The following is an 18087-nucleotide window of genomic DNA, read 5'->3' as shown; positions in this document are numbered from 1 at the left end:
TTTTAGTGGAAAACTCGAAGAACATGTTCATACCAAAAAAAAAAAAAATTGTTTCACGGAGGCAGTTTTTCCGAAATTCGGGGATACTTTTGGATTTTAACGCTAAAAACCATATGCAGGCTCGTCCTAAATGCTTGATTTTTACTAAAATTATTCTGGCTAATTCTTGTCAATACACGTCTTTTAAACCTATTTTAAAATATGTTTGAATCAAGTTATTAATTTTATCGATTTTTCATGCAACACCTTTAGGGAAATTAACATGAGACGTGCAACACCGTTTTATATCACCTTGAAAACTCAAGAAAATATCTTAAAAATTAAAGATGTTAACTTAATTTTGGACATATATTCAAGATAATGTATTGAAATTCAAGATACTAACATATTAACATATTAGCATTTATTATGCATGGGGTTGTACCGATAATGCGTTGGTAAAAGTTCATTGATTTTGTCAAAAAGCTATATTTCTCTATTGTCCGTATTTCACATAAATGGGGGGAATGAGTCCATGGAAGTAATTTTATTTTTATTTTTTTATTTTTTAGAAATTGGGATCGGTGTACAAAGAATATTTTGACCGAGTTCGGGGTGTATATTTGAAAATCATGGCGAAAAGAGGGAGATTCAAAAATAATTTGATAACGCACGAATTTGAGTTTGATGAGGGCTTGGATTCGAAAGTAAGAGTAAAACTAATTATTGAAGTCATCAAATACTTAATGTATCAGAGACAACAGCTTCCACTGGCCTTAGATCAGCTGAAAAGGCATATCAGTCTCAACGACGACACGGTAAGATTTTGTGTTTACATTGCAACATTATATACAGTTATTGACTGGACTCGAGGACAACAGCTGTTTTATTTGACTCAAGAACGGATCTGTTGTCCGAAGCCGTAGGCTGAGGGCAACAGGTCCATTCGAGGGTCAAACAAAACAGCTGTTGTCCGAGGACCCAGTCAATAACTGTTTTGTCAATGTCATACACCTTCATTTCTTAGGTTGTTTTACTAGATGCACATGGTTTGTTGACTTTAAACGGGACAGTGTGATTTTGTACATTTATCACCATTCCACTAGTTCAAAAAAATATACCCAACAGGGGTCAAAATTAACTTTTTCTACCACAGGCTAATTTTAGCCTGTGGGTAAAAAATCCAAAGGCTAAAATGAAAACCTACAAGCTAAAATAAAAATAATGAAGCAGTTTTTTTTTTTTCGTATGTTTTTTTAAATCAATGATTTTCCCCATCATTATTGACATGACTGAGCCTAGTGGGTCAACAGGCATCGTTCACTTTGGACAAGATACTAAGTTATATAAGTCATATGGTGCTATGTTTAGGTCTCTTGACCATCGCACCATGCTCTAATCCACAACCTGTTTACCGCAGACCTGTCTAGATCCAAAGTTTTCCAATACGCAAGATCGCGACTACTTTTTTCGTCTTGGTTTTAAATTTTACTTTCCCCTTTCAAAGTCTCACGAGACCCAGAGTTTGTGAGAATTTGGGCATGTTGGTAAATAATACCAGTTCTGCAACTTTTGTTGTGATCGATTCACCTGATTTTAACAATGGTGCACTATCATTGCATTGCAGTAGACTGCAGTAATGATTCAAGAAAGAAACATAATACCCAGAAATATCCACAAATGATAGATTTTGATGGAAATGTGGTGGATTTTTTCCCACTGCTGTCAGTCAGGAAATTCCCAAAGCTGATAAGAGCTTGCGTCAAAACATATAGCTTCACGAGCTAAATTAAGGAGTTTATTTTTCCTGTATCCAGATGTTTTTACACACCTTTCATTTAAAAATACTTTTAATCGTGGAAAGCACAGGTTAAATCGTCTTCCGATGCCATGTTTGAATAAACAAAAACTGTCCAAGATCGACACGCTTTTCCGGACTTCTTTACAAGAGAGTTCCGCTAACTCGGTATTTACGATCTTGCGTATTTCACGCCACATCAGAGGTGTCACTAGTGATTTTTCAAAGCGAATCCTGGACTCATGGTTTATAAGCAGCACGATCACGAGTCCCATGAACGCACTCGTGTCATCACTACAACCCAACCTCAATATGAGAATAAATTAATGTAGATCAGGACATTCTGATAAAATTGACTACCGGAAGACTTGGTAAAACATAGACTCGGATTTTTTTTTATATAAATGAATAACAAAAACTTCATACTTGGAATTCAATTTAATCACCCCTATAAGTGAACAGGACTCGTGTCACATGTATTTTTCATCATAATGCGATGTCCGACCTCTATAGCATTTGTTTGACTCCGAGTTTCTTTAAAAATCATAAAAGAAAAATCCGGATAGAAATGGTTGTTGAAATCGATCGTACATGTAAGTGTTTGTATGATTTTGGGTGCAAGTTTATAAAGGAATAGCGCATCACCGTATAAAACAGATACAGTCATGGTTTGCAAATCACCACTTGCTAAGATTTTCGAGTGTCATGCACTATTTTTACTCGCTATTTTTTAAATGTACTCGCATTTCTGGGCTTGAAGCAAACTTTTTATGTCACCAGTCCAGCTGGAATGATGGGGTATAATTTCAACCAGTCCGCAGAAAAATTTACCAGTCCAACCAAGTTTTCCAGAAATAATTAAACATATTTCGTTAATGCTATTAAAATGAAAGTTAACTTGATATACCTGACAATATTGTAACACTTATGTGGGATTTATATTTACAAATCAAGATTTATCTGATATCTACAGAAGATGCCAAATGTGTGTATATAAGATTTCCAAAATGATGCTTTAGAAAATTAACCAGTCCCATCAGACTGACTAAAACAAATGTCAGTCTGTCCGCCAGACTTTTAACCAGTCACAGACTGACGGACATTTGTTAATTTCGAGCCCTGCATGTTGCGAGTATTTCTCGCTAATTTCGAGCCCAGTCCAATATCCTAATTGAAAATTATATTTTCCGTGTATCTGCTCTGCTTTTCATCTAATAAATTCTGTGTTTCATCATCAGTCAAATCAGTGAACATCGCCTTTACTGACTTGTGTATATAGCAGCTTTAACAAGAATGAAATAGAAATAAGTAAACTTCATTTTATGCAATTGATTCTAGAAAAAGATGAACAAATAAGTTTTTTATGTTCTTGCTGTCCCTAATTTGAAGAATTAATTGAATTTCATCCTCCATTGCTGTCGCAAAATGTGCATCCGCCATTTTTCTTTATCCAAACGACACGAAAAGATAGCTCAAGTTAGCGCCATATGACGTCATCGGTCAACAGTCTCAATGTGCTCAAGTGAGCTTTTCTTATCATTTGTCCATTTTCTGTCGGCGTTGTAAACTTTTCACATTTTCATCTTCTTCTCCAGAACCACTGGGTCAATTTCAACCAAACTTGGCCAAAAGCATCCTTGGGTGAAGGACTTTCAAGTTTGTTCAAATGAAGGGCCATGGGAGGTTCAAAGGGGAGATAATCACAAAAATGCAAAATTAGGGTAGGGTCGTTTAAAAATCTTCTTAAGAACCACTGGACCAGAAGAGCTGACATTTACATAAAAGCTTCCTGACATAGTACAGATTCGAGTTTGTTCAAATCATGGCCCCAGGGGGTAGGATGGGGCCTCAATGGGGATCAAAGTTTTACATAGAAATATATAGGGAAAATTTTTAATAAAATCTTCTTCTCCACAAACAATGAGCCAGAAGAGCTGAGATTTACATGAAAGCTTCCTGACATAGTGCAGATTCAAGTTTGTTCAAATCATGGCCTCCGGGAGTAGGTTGGGGTCACAATAGGGGATCAAAGTTTCACATGGGAATAAACAGAGAAAATCTTTTTAAAAAATTCTTCTCAAGAACCAATGGGCCAGAAGAGCTGAAATATATAGTAAAAATCTTTTTAAAAACTTCTCGAGAACCATTGAGCCAAAGAAGTTGACATTTACTTGAAAGCTTTCTGACATAGTGCAGATTCATGTTTGTAAAAAATCATGGCCTCCAAGGGTAGGTTGGGGCCACAATAGGGACTAAGGTTTTACATGCAAATATATATGGAAAGTCTTCAGAGAAGGGCCAAGGTAACTCAGGTGAATGATGTGACCCATGGACCTTTTTTGTTCTTAATATCTCCACTTCAAAAAATAAGTGGCACTCCATTTGAACAAACTTGAATCCTCTTTGCACAAGCATGCTTTGTAGCAAGTTTGACTGAAATTAGGTCTTGCAATGGTTCTAATGAGAAGAAGTAAAAAATGTTAAAGTTTATGGACGGATGGGACAGACTGGTGTCGGACAAAATGTGATCAGAAAGTCTCAATTGAGATGAAAGATCATTTGAGCTTAAAATAGAAACAGGGAAAAAAATTAAATTTTATTTGACTTTGACAGGTTAACCTGACCTGAATAGTTCTCTGTGGTCTTGAGAAATTACTATTTGCAAACTAATCTTACACCAAGAACAGATATTTCCCTCATGGTTTAATGTTAGACAAATAGAGCTATTATATCTATAAAAAATATGGCCTGATTGTTCTCAAAAACCTTTTGGTTAATGAATTTTTGAATATGCCATTTATAATGAATATGATATTATGGTTTCTGTGATACTGGAATTCTTTAAGGGGTATTGGGTAAGAAGTTTAGTCTGCTATAAATTCATAAATCACTTCAGTGCAATTTGTTCATAACTCTCATTGTTTGTAATTATGTATTATTCAACAGATAACAAATTTATCAATTATGTGCCATTCCTTCGCTGGTATGAAAATTTACATCGAATAAAGGCTATGTAATACATGCTACTCTTGTAGATAATTATTCTTAAGTGCTGTGTATTTTGGGGTTCTTTGTGTATTCATATATAGGTGTATCAATCATTGATGCTTTTAATTCTCTGTGTGTATAATGTACAGGTGACTTTCAATGACTCAAACTTCAATCTCTCAAAGCCTTAAGTGAAATCACAGTCCCAATTTTTTTTTAGTAGTTTATTAATTATGTTTTTAGGGGGTTGGTTTTATACAATTTTAAGAAATGGACCAATACTAAGAACTAATTTACAAGACTCGATCACACATGAAGTATAGGTCACAGTGTCAGACCTAAAAGTTAAGAATTTGGACCCTGCACCACAGGTGTAGTATCCTTGCAGTGTTAAAGCATAATTCACTTCATAACTGGGATATCATAGGTTTGAGTCTCACTCCTGCCATGGTCGGATCAAACTTAAGACGTAAACATAGTGATTGCTCCTTCTCCAAATGCTCAGCAGGGCTTGAAGCTAACTTTTTATGTCACCAGTCCAGCTGGAATGATGGGGTATAATTTCAACCAGTCCGCAGAAGAATTTACCAGTCCAACAGAGTTTTCCAGAAATAATTAAACATATTTTGTTAATGTTATCAAAATGAGATTTAATTCAATATGCCTCAGACAATATTGTAACACTTAAATGTGGGATTTATATTTACGAATCAGATTCGTCTGATATCTTCAGATCGAAGCATGCCAAATGTGTGTATAAAATTTCAAAAGTATATTTTCCAAAATGATGCTTTAGAAAATTAACCAATCCCATCGGACTGACTAAAACAAATGTCAGTCAGTCCGCCAGACTTTTAACCAGTCACAGACTGACAGGCATATGTTAATTTCGAGTCCTGCTCAGCGTTTAGAAAGGTGGAGATAATGAACAGTGATCAATCTCATAACTCTGACAAGCAATACAAAAGTGAGAGCCACAGGTCTTTTAGATATGACCTTAGAAACAGAGGTCCAGATTCATGCTATTGACTATAAATTAGGGGTGGCAATTTTTAATCGGTTAACCATTTACTCGGTCAGAATGGTGATAATCAGTTGCAAAATCCATAATCGGTTAATCAGGAAAAAATATGAAAATGAGTACATGTATATTTGAATGTATCTTTAACTACAAATTTGCCAGTCCATTTCCAAAAGCTCTGAATAGTGATATGATTGCATTTTCACGTATCTAATTAGTTAATTTGGAGGTAATTAACTGTATTGGCAGTACTGTGCTATATTACTGTTTAAACTCAATCAGTTCCACTGCTCCAACCCACCATTTTTTCTTTAAGCCTGCATAAATGAAAATAAAATCACTGTTGAGTGCTATTAACATTTTTGTGAACTGTAAAATGTTTTTAGTATGTATCTCTGTTACACCTCGGTTCATTGCATACCGCCTCCTTCAACATTACACATAAGGAAATATTTCAAAAGAGAACTAGATAAAATTGTTTCTGCACACTAAAACTGATGTCTACCCTTCCATTTTCCATGTTTTTAAAAAAAAAACAAGAGGCCCATGGGCCACATCGCTCACCTGAGTCACCTTGGCCCATATCTGAAGACTTTCCATATATATTTGCATGTAAAACCTTGGTCCCTATTATGGCCCAAACTACCCTTTGCAAACTTGAATCTACACTATGTCAGAAAGCTTTCATGTAAATGTCAACTTCTTTGGCCCAATGGTTCTTTTAAAGCTTTTTTCTATATTTGTATGTAAACTTTGACACCCCCCCCCCCCCCCCCACTTGTGGCCCCATCCCTGGGGACCATGATTTGAACAAACTTGAATCTGCACTATGTCAGAAAGTTTTCTTGTAAATATCAGCTTTTCTGACTCAGTGGTTATTGAGAAGAAGATTTTTCCTATATATTTGTATGTAAAACTTTGATCCCCTATTGTGGCCCCATCCTACCCCCGGAGCCCATGATTTGAAGAAACTTGAATCTGCACTATGTCAGAAAGTTTTCATGTAAAAATCAGCTTTTCTGGCTCAGTGGTTCTTGAGAAGAAGATTTTTCCTATATATTTGTATGTAAAACTTTGATCCCCTATTGTGGCCCCATCCAACCCCCGGAGCCCATGATTTGAACAAACTTGAATCTGCATTATGTCAGGAAGCTTTCATGTAAATCTCAGCTTTTCTGGCTTAGTGGTTCTTGAGAAGAAGATTTTTAAAGTTTTTCCCTATATATTTGTGTGTAAAACTTTGATCCCCCCCTTGGGGCCCCATCTTATCCCCGGGGGCCATGATTTGAACAAACTTGAATCTACACTATGTCAGAAAGTTTTCATGTAAAAATCAGCTTTTCTGGCTTAGTGGTTCTTGAGAAGAAGATTTTTAAAGATTTTTCCTATATATTTGTATGTAAAACTTTGATCCCCTATTGTGGCCTCATCCAACCCCAGGGGCCCATGATTTGAACAAACTTGAATCTGCATTATGTCAGGAAGCTTTCATCTAAATCTCAGCTTTTCTGGCTTAGTGGTTCTTGAAAAGAAGATTTTTAAAGTTTTTCCCTATATATTTGTATGTAAAACTTTGATCCCCCCTTGTGGCCCCATCCTACCACCGGGGGCCATGATTTGAACAAACTTGAATCTGCAATATATCAGGAAGCTTTCAGGTAAATTTCAGCTCTTCTGGCCCAGTGGTTATTGAGAAGAAGATTTTTAAATGACCCCACCCTATTTTTGCATTTTTGTGATTATCTCCCCTTTGAAAGGGACATGGCCCTTCATTTGAACAAACTTGAAAGCCCTTCACCCAAGGATGCTTTTGGCCAAGTTTGGTTGAAATTGGCCCAGTGGTTCTGGAGAAGAAGTCGAAAATGTGAAAAGTTTACAGACAGACAGACGGACGCCGGACAAAATGTGATCAGAATAGCTCACTTGAACCTTCGGTTCAGGTGAGCTAAAAAATTAGGAATCATCTTTAAAGTGAAAAATTAAGAGTTATGGTACATAACAGTCACCTACATGTGCTTCAACCAAGGAATAGTGTTGTGAACATACCAAATATCAAAGGCCTAGCTATGTCAAAAGACCAAAAAAATCATGACCCGGACTAACTTTGTATGAGAAGAAGAAGAAAGAGAATTCACACTAAAACAAATATATGTCCCCCTTCTGGGAAGGGAGAAATAATTAGATGGCAAAATTGAAAAATGTCAACTTTGCTCAGCAGAATTGACATACACTGGTGGTACCTCAAATATGCTTGCGCATCTAAAGGCATTAAGCATCCTAGTGAAACAGTTAAAACTCCAGAAACTTTGTCAGTGATATCATTTGTATCCCCTAGAATTCAAAGACTTTCCGGTGTCCAGCCCAATTAAACATAAACATATTATTACAGGTGTGTTGCATTGTCTTTTTTTTTTGCATATAAACAGAGCAAACTTGAGAAATTAAAGCCATTAAGTATGTCACAAAATGTATATTTTGATTACCGCCGCATGGACTAGAGGTAGAACGTTTGTCCCGCATGCAGGAGGTCGGGATTTGAATCCCTGAGCCACGATAGACCTAAGTCGTTCAAATAGTTAGTGACAGTTCCAACACTCTGCATGAGGTGTGAATGTCACGGGTCCTCGGAGATGACCTTAAAAACAGATGTCCCGTGTCACAGTAGGTGTGGCATGCTAAAGAACCCTCAATGCTCAATGGTCGTAAGCGCCAAGCATAGGCCTAATTTGAAGCCCTTCACTAGTATTGGTGACGTCTCCATATGAGTGAAAAATTCTTGAGAAGGACGTTAAGCAATATACAATCAATCATTGATACGATTAACCGGTTAATCGGTAGGAACGAGTTGCGGTTAACCAATTGGCAATTCTATATTCGATTGCCATCCCTACTAAAGTTACTTAAGATAATACTTGAGTTACTGTAGCATGTAATTAATGAGTCCTGGCTGTGATATTGTCTGCATTTTTCAACTGTTTATCACAGTAGTCAGGCTAGTTCCCATGTCACTGGGTGCTGCCATTTTGTTTAATTTACAAGTTCATCTAGATCAGAATTAAAACAAATTCTTGTTTGGAAATTATAATAATTTTTTTTTTTAGGAAATTTGGTTAGAAAAAACTCCAGGTGGCAGCTTTGAGTCCAAGTAGATTGGGTAACAGGAAACAAAAATACATTTGTTTTCGCCTGACTGGATAGTTGTACGATGTCATTTAATTTTAAGAAATATTTTTTGATCTGACAATGACATGGTAATTTTAAGAAAATGATTAGGGACATGCTAATGAATGCTCTCATCCCAGGATGTTGTAAATGTAAACTTCTGGTTACTAAAAAAATCTGAACCATAACAGTTGGACCTTTATTTTCCTGGTTTAATGCATCCTTTTATTTTGGGAACTTTTGAAGTTTTACCAAGGTTCCTTCACTGAAATACAAGTAGTGTATGTTAACCATTGTGGTAGTTCATTGTAGAATGAGTTCATATGGGTGTTATAGGCTTTAAGAAAAAATTCTCTGTTTGATTTTATACCTCCATTGAACTTCTTTGATCGAAATCGGTGTCTCTTCATCATACTTCGTCCACCTTTTGTTTGTAAACTTTTGATTGTTAATATTTCTCTCAAGAACCATACTGTCCATTTTAACTAAACTGGGCACGGAGCATGCTTGGGTGAAAGGGGATTCAAGTTCAAATGAAGGGGAGATAATTAAATATTTAGATTATTCATTGATTATTGATATGAAGCATCTCCATGTTGTGTAGATTCAGAGATCCTTTAGAGTTAGGATGGGGCCACAATATAGGGTCATAATTTTTCATGGGAATAAAGAAGGGGGGGGGGATCTGAAGAAGAACAGCAGGGCTGCAGGTTTCTCCGGTGAGCATTGTGTTCCATGGGCCTCTTGTTCTGTTGGTTGTAATTTGCTGTACAACATTTTTCACAATTATTCTATTGTACTAAACCCTTTTCAGTAACATTTAGCAGCAAGAATTACATCTTGACTCTTTTATCCATTTGATGATGATGGGTTCTGCAGAATAACACTATTTTCAGAACAGTCTTATGGCAGAAAATAAGGGGGCTAATCATAGTGATTGAGAGTTGAAATTTTGAACTACCCAATATCTGATTGGGATTGGAAGATGATCAAACTCTGGGAATATTTTAAAATAATCAGTGTTATTACCAACAAGTAAAACGAAACAGCATTAGACTATGATGCACCCAGATCACTGATATTGGAAGTTAATTACAAGGCATAAAGTTGTCCATCTTGTGTATTACACACTATAATCATATCAGAGATCTAACTTTCTCTTCAAATAGAATCGACAATGGAACTTAAATATTGTATTACAATTGATATTTATCCAACTTTAATATACTTATACATGTATTAATAGTACACCATAAAATGTTCATTTCCAATCTACTCTACATATTACTGTATGTCTGCAGCAGCAGTTTGTCATTGTAGACAAATAATAACCAGAAGTCAGTCATAATTACTCAAATTCTGAAGTCTGTTTAGGGTTCAAATAAATTCAATTAGTTGTTCTTGTTTTTTGTTAATGTATTTTTTGTGGGTTAGAGTGTCCAAAACTAACATGAACAGTAAATGTGTATAAAATTTCAATTGTCCTAATATTTCCAGCCCATTTTTATTAATAGTCAGTCCCAAAAGAAATTAAAAAAACACCAATTCTTATAAAAGTTTAAATTAATTTACTTGAATTTTTTTTTTATAAAAATTCAGTATTTTTGCCAATCATTTAAAAATTTGGTGTCCAACCCCCACTTTTTAAAGTTCCATTTCAAATTTTAAGACAAGACCTTGAAAATTATGTGAAATTTTAGAAATTGACATTACTCTTAAATATGTCCTTTAAACTCTCAAATTTGATATGATGAATTTTTTCATATATCAAGTGCAAAAAGGTCATTATTTATTTCCATTACTAGACTAGTATGGAACTTTCTGTAGTGGTAGAAGACATGATTATATATCTATTTGATGTCATGATTGATTTGTGTTGCTTATGTTGCATAACTATTGACAGACAAATCAAGTTTAATTTAATAAATTTTAACTGCAAAAAGGTCATGTTTAGAACATTGAAGCTCAATAACAAGTGTTGCGACCCCAGTTTTTAGCTCACCTGAGCTGAAAGCTCAAGGGAGCTTTTCTGATTGCCTGTTGTCCGTTGTCTGTCTGTCCGTAAACTTTTTACATTTTTACTTTTTTTTTTTTTTTTCTTTTTTTTTTATACTTCCATTGGGCCAATTATAACCAAATTTGGCCAAAAGCATCCTTGGGTGAAGGGCTTTCAAGTTTTGTTCAAATGCAGGGTCATGCCCCCTTCAAAGGGGAAATAATCACAAAATGCAAAAATTGGGAGGGGTCATTTAAAAATCTTCTTCTCAAGAACCACTGGGCCAGAAAAGCTGATATTTACATGAAAGCTTCCTGACATAGTGCAGATTCAATTTTGTTGAAATCATGACCTCTGGGGGTAGGATATGGCCACAATAGGGAATCAAAGTTAGGGAAAATCTTTAAAAGTATCCTTCTCAAGAACCACTGAGCAAGAAAAGCTGAGATTTACATGAAAGCTTCCTAACTTAGTGCAGATTCAAGTTTGTTAAACCCATGACCCCTGGGGCTAGGATGGGATCACAATAGGGGATCAAAGTTTTACATATTGATATATTAAATAGATAAAAAAAAAATTAAAATCTTCTGAAGAGTCAATGGACCAAAGAAGTTTACATTTGCACGAAAGCTTCCTGACATAGTGCAAATTCAAGTTTGTAAAAGTCATGATCCCCGGGGGTAAGATGGGGCCACAATAGGGGATCAAAGATAAAAATACATAGAGAAAATCATTAAAAATGTTCATCTGAAGAATCACTGGGCCAATTATAACCAAATTTGGCCAACAGTATCCTTGGGTGAAGTGCTTTCAAGTTTGTGCAAATGAAGGGTCATCTCCCTTCAAAGGGGAGATAATCACAAAAATAGGATGGGGCCATTTAAAACCTTCTCAAAAACTGGGCCAGAAGAACTGAAATTTACATGAAATCTCTCTGACATATTGCAGATTCAAATTCCTTAAAACAATGACCCCTGGGGGTAAGATGGGGCCACAATATGGGATCAAATTTTTACATACAAATATATATGGAAAATCTTTAAAAAAAACCACTGGGCTAGGAAAGTACAAATTTACATGAAAGCTTCCTGACATAGTGCAGATTGAAGTTTTTTCAAATCATGATCATGGCCCCTGGGGGAAGGATGGGGCCACAATAGGGGATCAAAGTTTTAAAGTATATAGAGAAAATCTTTAAAAAATCTTTTTCTCAAGAACCATTGGGCCATAGAAATTTACATTTGCATGAAAGCTTCCTGACATAGTGCAGATTTAAGTTTGTAAAACTCATGGCCCCTGGGGGTAAGTTTGGGCCCCAATAGGAATCAAAGTTTTACATGCAAATATATAGGAAAAAATCTTTAAGTATGGGCCAAGGTAACTCAGGTGAGCGATGTGGCCCATGGGCCTCTTGTTCTTTTTAATTTCCTAATTCTCCTTCAGTTTAGAAATCAAAAATACACTTCCCAAAAAGTTGACAATACTCCAAATCTGAGGTGCGAACCTCTATAATGACACAAACAAAACTGATGGATGATATTTACATGTACTTGTACAGTTAGAAAAGGTTGATGCTTGCCATTATGAGGTCCTCATGCCAATGTTGTTGATTATGAATCAGCACTCTGTAGTGTTATGGGTGGAAAGTGTGCTATACAGCACAGTTTTAGTAGAAAAGTTATCTGGCCCCAAAAAAAATTAATCCAGGCTAGCTGCTAGATTTGATTCCCGGGCCAGGATCTATATAGATCAGCAGTCTCACATGTTAACTCACTAACAGTTAGGCCATAAAACTGACAAGTACAAGGAATAATTCAATGTATTGTTGATATTTGCCTTTCATAAGTTTGCCATGACAACGATGTGTTATTCCTTACTGTCCAATTCGACCAGTATCCTAGAGGACATGATTACTAGAATCACACCGGCAACTGATTCATTGTGTAAACAGGGTCCCATACAAAAGAGGAAATTTATGTTACCTGCTGCTTCAGTCTTTTGTAATACATGATTTGTAACAATTCCAGAAAAGGGAAATAAATTTACAGCCTCAATTGAATGATCGAAAGCCAAAAATAGATAGTCTGATAGATAAGATAAAAGCAAACAGCAGAATTAAGTTTGTGTAAGCCCGTGCCAGTCACACACCAGTGACAAAAGAGATAAATAGGATTCTACATGTGATGTGCACATTGCTGATACTAATTTCTGACATTTGTGCCATGCACACATATTTTTACACTTGGGGTCTAACTTGGATGTACTTATTTATAAATACAGATTTTTTATCAAATTTTTTTTTTGTGCTTGACGGTTCTTAATTTCAGGGTTGCTGTTTTATCTATAATTCAGTTATCAGAAAAATGTCTTTCATACTGGTCATTTTGATAAATTGATCAATTTAAAGCAATGAACTGTACTAGCTGACACCCTTTACCAGTGGGAGGATATTTTCGGTGGTCGAAACCAATGACATGTCAATTTTAGAACTCACACCAGTATGGATCACCTATAATAGGCTATGTTCTCTGTATTTCACCTAGATCTTTCATAGTAGTTCATTGTAAGTTTGAAGGACTCAGCAAGGTTTTTGTCAAAACTTAATACATATACATTTTTGACTTCTCCAGTATGGTATAAGATTTTCAAATGAAAGACCATGGTCTAGTATCTTGGAGCATATTGTTTTTGTCCTGTCTGTCATTCTGTCTGAAACTTTCACCTTGCTAATAACTTTTGAACAGTAAGTGGTAGAGCTTTGATATTTCACATGAGTATTCCTTGTGACAAGACCTTTCCATGGGTACCAACTTTTTTTACTCCTTGACCTTGGAATTTGACCCATTTTTGAAAACTTTTACCTTGCTAATAACTTTTGAATAGCAAATGCTAGAGCTTTGATATTTCACAGGAGTATTCCTTGTGTCAAGACCTTTCCTTGGGTACCAACATTTTTTATCCTGTGACCTTGAACTTGGAGTTTGACCTATTTCTTAAAAACTTTAACTTTGTTAATAACTTTTGAACAGCAAGTGATAGAGCTTTGATATTTCACATGAGTATTCCTTGTATCAAGACCTTTCCATGGGTACCAAAATGTTTTACCATTTGACCTTGGAGTTTGACCTACTTTTTGAAAACTTTAACCTTGCTAATAACTTTTGAACAGTAGGTGCTAGAGCTTTGATCTTTCACATGAGTATTCCTTGTGACAAGACCTTTCCGTGGATACTAAACCTTTTGACCTTGGTATTTGACCTACTTTTAAAAAATTTGACATTGGTCATAACTTCTTAATGGTAAATATTAGAGCTTCCATCTTGCACATGAGTATTTCTTGTGACAAGATTTTTTCTACTGGTACCAAGATATTTGTCCTTGTGACGTAGCTTGGCCATCTTTGGAGTTGGCCATTGTCAGGGGCATTTGTGTTTCACAAACACATCTTGTTGTATTATGAAAAACAATTAAACAAGAAAAAATACCTTGTGACAGGTAGTAGCCACAGAAGAGTTTATAGATACTGGTGATATTAGTAGAGGAACTGAAAATGTTTATTTTTTAATCTTCAAGAATTTGTCTATAGTACTTTTCCGATCAGTATAGAAACATTTATATGTAGCATAGATTTCAGTTGTTTAAATTTTAGCCCCTAAATCCAACAAGAGGATATAATAAGAGTCGAAGACTTTAACAGTCGATATCAAAAGTTCAATGTCTGACCAAAAACTAAATTCACATAGTTTTCTTTTCTCCAAGATCCCCTCCCCAACCCCCTTTAAAACTAAATATGATGGATGTTGAAACTAAATGATTAACAATTAAGAAAAACATACGATTTTAAATAACACTCTGTACACCTTTTCTACTGTTTATTCACAAATGAAAGTCACTTTAAAACTATTTAATTAAAATGTTCATTAAAATGTATCATTATTATGTGGTTTTTAACAGTCGCTCGTCTTCTTTTTCCACTAAAGTGTAATCGTTAATGATGGATGTCGTATGATAGAAACTTAGGGAGATTTTATCCCCCCCCCCTAACTATTTGAATTTAGATTTTTATCCAACATCAATCTTTTGATCTCCTCGCCCCTACATTATAACCCTCTGGATCCAAATGTTCAAAGACTGAATACTAGTACTTCCAACAACATGTAGATCCAGATTAGGAATACATAGAGGTCCAAGGCTTCAAAGTACATCTGGATCCAAGATTAAGCTACAGGAGTCTTTAAATCAACCATTAGATCCAGGGTGGGGCTACGTTAGAAGTAAAGCTTCAAATTACAACACATAAATCCAGAGAAGGGCTAAAATAGGGTTCTTTACATGCCACCTTAAAATTACATTTACAAAGATATACATGTAACTGATTAATATATATATGCACCTGATGTGTCCAGGGGTCCGTGTTTGCCCAACTATCTATTTTGTATTGATTATGGGATTGATCACTGTTCGTTATCTCCACCTTTCATATATACATACATGAATTGTAAGCATTTTTATATGTTGAAATTTGTTTTTAAAAATCGACGTAGCCGCCATCTCATATAGTCGTCCATAATAAGGGTCCCGTGTTTTACAGAAGATATATATATACAGCATAAAAAAATAATTGAAATTCAATTTGTCAAATCTTTTCAAACCATTGTCCCTAGAGACATATGAGTAATGCAAACGTGGTAATAATTTTACATACAAAATATGTAGAAAATATCTAAAATGTTCTTGTGACCAATAAGCATTGTATCATTTGTCAGATAGGGATAGGGATTCAGAAACGTGGCCTCCTCTTTCTCCTACTGAGGTGAAATCACAATATGGGATCAGATGAAACAAACAACAATTCGTCAGAATAACCAACAAGCCTAGTAGTTTGAAGAAGTTACTCACCGCCGCCACTGGCTTTGGTTGTACAACATAGACCCGAGTGACTGACGTGTTTTAAATTGGGAACTATTTTTTAATTGGAATACTATTTGTCAGGTGAACATTGTGGCACATGAACCTGTTGATTCCCCCGTCCGTTTCTATGTATGAAATAGAAGCAGATAGATTTCATGTTGTCTTTAAAGTTATTTTCAATATTTATGCCAGTTGTGCGAAATACTAATGTTAGGCAGAGAGCTGTTTGAAATTATGCGACACATTAAGATATTTAGCGGGTACAAACAATATTACATTACTCGCATTAATTGCTGATCAGTGAAAGAAGGGGGAAATATATTCAGATAGTTACAGATATTGGATTTTAATTTGGTATCTGTAACAAGTAGGAGTTTTATCAATCATTTCTCATCGGGTCATACATCTTTCTGTGTTTGTGATGTATTTCATGAAATTTTTGTTATTTGAACTGATGATCTGTTAAAGTGATAAAGAAACTGACACAGAGGAACCCATTTTATTTTTTTTAATTACGTTGCTGTCTGTCGTGGCATGTATTGGGAATTCCCTAAGATCTCGGCGATCATCCCATTTCGCGTTTGTGGCGAGATTTGTCACGATTCCAATCGGCAGGTACACTTCAATAGATAAGTCTTCTTTAAACACGCACTATTGTCTAATATGAATGTGCAGTGACTTTTGTTTGCCTTGTAATGTATTCTAGTGGAAATAGGAGTCAAAAAATTGCTACAATATGAATGATCTCGTCTTCTTGTCATTGCAGCAACTGTCGGAGATGAAGTCACGACCCGGCAAACCAACCACCAGAAGGGAACTCAAGTATGCCATTAAGGCCGTCCGTAATCTCGACCAAATATTTGACATGATCTCACAAGCGTTCGAAATTTGCCCAGAAATCCGTAGTATTTTGATACTATTCGGAACCACTCCGATTAGTCCGAAGGAATCGTATTTACTTTCAATGCCGGTGCTTCACCCGGAATTCGACTGCCTGAGTTTAAAGAGTTCAGTTAAAACACTCTTCCGACAAATTGTATGCAAAGACGTATTGGGTGATGCTAAGTCGATATCTCCTACTAATATGATTGTGATGGTTAATGCACCGAAATGTAGCGGAATCTCGTGGTTTCTTCCTAAACCAAATTTTAAACTTCCAGTTCGGGGGAAACGCCACGTTTTTAACCTGAACTGCAAGCATTCGGATTTAGCTAATCAAAGCATTGTTTGTAATGATGATACGGTCGAGATATCGGGGATCGAACCACTAGAATCCTCAGCTATAGATATCACTTCGGCGGATTTTATGAAACGTCTGTCGTTGTCCGGAGATGATGAATCTCTACAGAATTCTACCAATAGTCTCTTGGAATCGTTTGAGGTCTGTCAGTCCGGAAGTTCAATCCATGCCACTGCCTCAGTCTCTTCTCTTTTTGCATCAAATGACATCACTGTAGTCGACAAGGAAAACCAGTCGAATTCTTCTGACATCGTATGCGACCATATGAACAGTATTTCCATCGATCACAGAGACTTTACAGAACCATCATTAAGGACAGACATTTTAGAGGACATGTCGGCATATATGTGGTTTCAAGCCCCTGTCTTTGTAAAAGGATACAGAGACAAAAGCTCAAAAAATGCCATATTTATGTAACGTGTAAAATTGATATTTGATCAATTCGTGTTAAGTTTTGTACAGAATGGGGGCTTTTATGGTAAAAAGTGCAATATACGATGAAGTTCATCATTTTAGCATTGATAGTGGGGATACATGTATATGTATCATATATTAATCATGCACATAAGCCATTGTATGCACCACTGGAATCACAATGATTCAGTAAATAAATACCGTCTTTGCTAGACAGTAACGTTTGCACTATATTAATATTTGTACTGGTATACATGTGTACATGTACCATGAAATTCATTTTTACAAGAATTCTTAATTAAAATGCTTTTGTCATAAAATAAATTATTGTATGTATTGAAATTCACAATAAAAGATGTTTTTTATTTGTTGACTTTTCAATATTTTCGTCAACGCTCCTCCCCCCCAATAATGTCGCAAACTTCAACTCGTAAATGTTGACCAGAAGAGCTGAAATTTACATGAAAGCTTCCTGACATAGTGGAGATTCAAGATTGTTAAAACCACGACCCCTGGATGTATGTTGGGGCCACAATAAGAGGTCAAAGTTGTACATGCGAATATATAGGGAAAATCTC

At 35.7% G+C, this 18087-nt stretch overlaps 1 protein-coding gene across 1 annotated transcript; it reads left to right on the top strand.

Moving 5' to 3' along the window:
- Positions 1–426: 426 nt before the first annotated feature.
- LOC125650535 (uncharacterized) lies at positions 427–17874 on the top strand. Its single transcript, XM_048878912.2, has 2 exons — positions 427–797; positions 16622–17874. The coding sequence occupies exons 1-2, from the start codon at positions 612–614 to the stop codon at positions 17510–17512; spliced, it is 1077 nt and encodes a 358-aa protein (XP_048734869.1). The 5' UTR covers positions 427–611; the 3' UTR covers positions 17513–17874.
- Positions 17875–18087: the final 213 nt, after the last annotated feature.

This window comes from Ostrea edulis, chromosome 5 (assembly GCF_947568905.1).
Source record: "Ostrea edulis chromosome 5, xbOstEdul1.1, whole genome shotgun sequence".
Classification (NCBI taxonomy): Eukaryota; Metazoa; Mollusca; class Bivalvia; order Ostreida; family Ostreidae; genus Ostrea; species Ostrea edulis.
This window is presented reverse-complemented; position numbering and strand designations above follow the sequence as displayed.

Bases quoted from the DNA above. Each gene is read 5' to 3' on its own strand.
- LOC125650535 (XM_048878912.2), top strand. From the start codon at position 612: ATGGCGAAAAGAGGGAGATTCAAAAATAATTTGATAACGCACGAATTT. The intron at 798-16,621 runs GTAAGATTTTGT...TTGTCATTGCAG, and splicing joins TCAGTCTCAACGACGACACG to CAACTGTCGGAGATGAAGTC.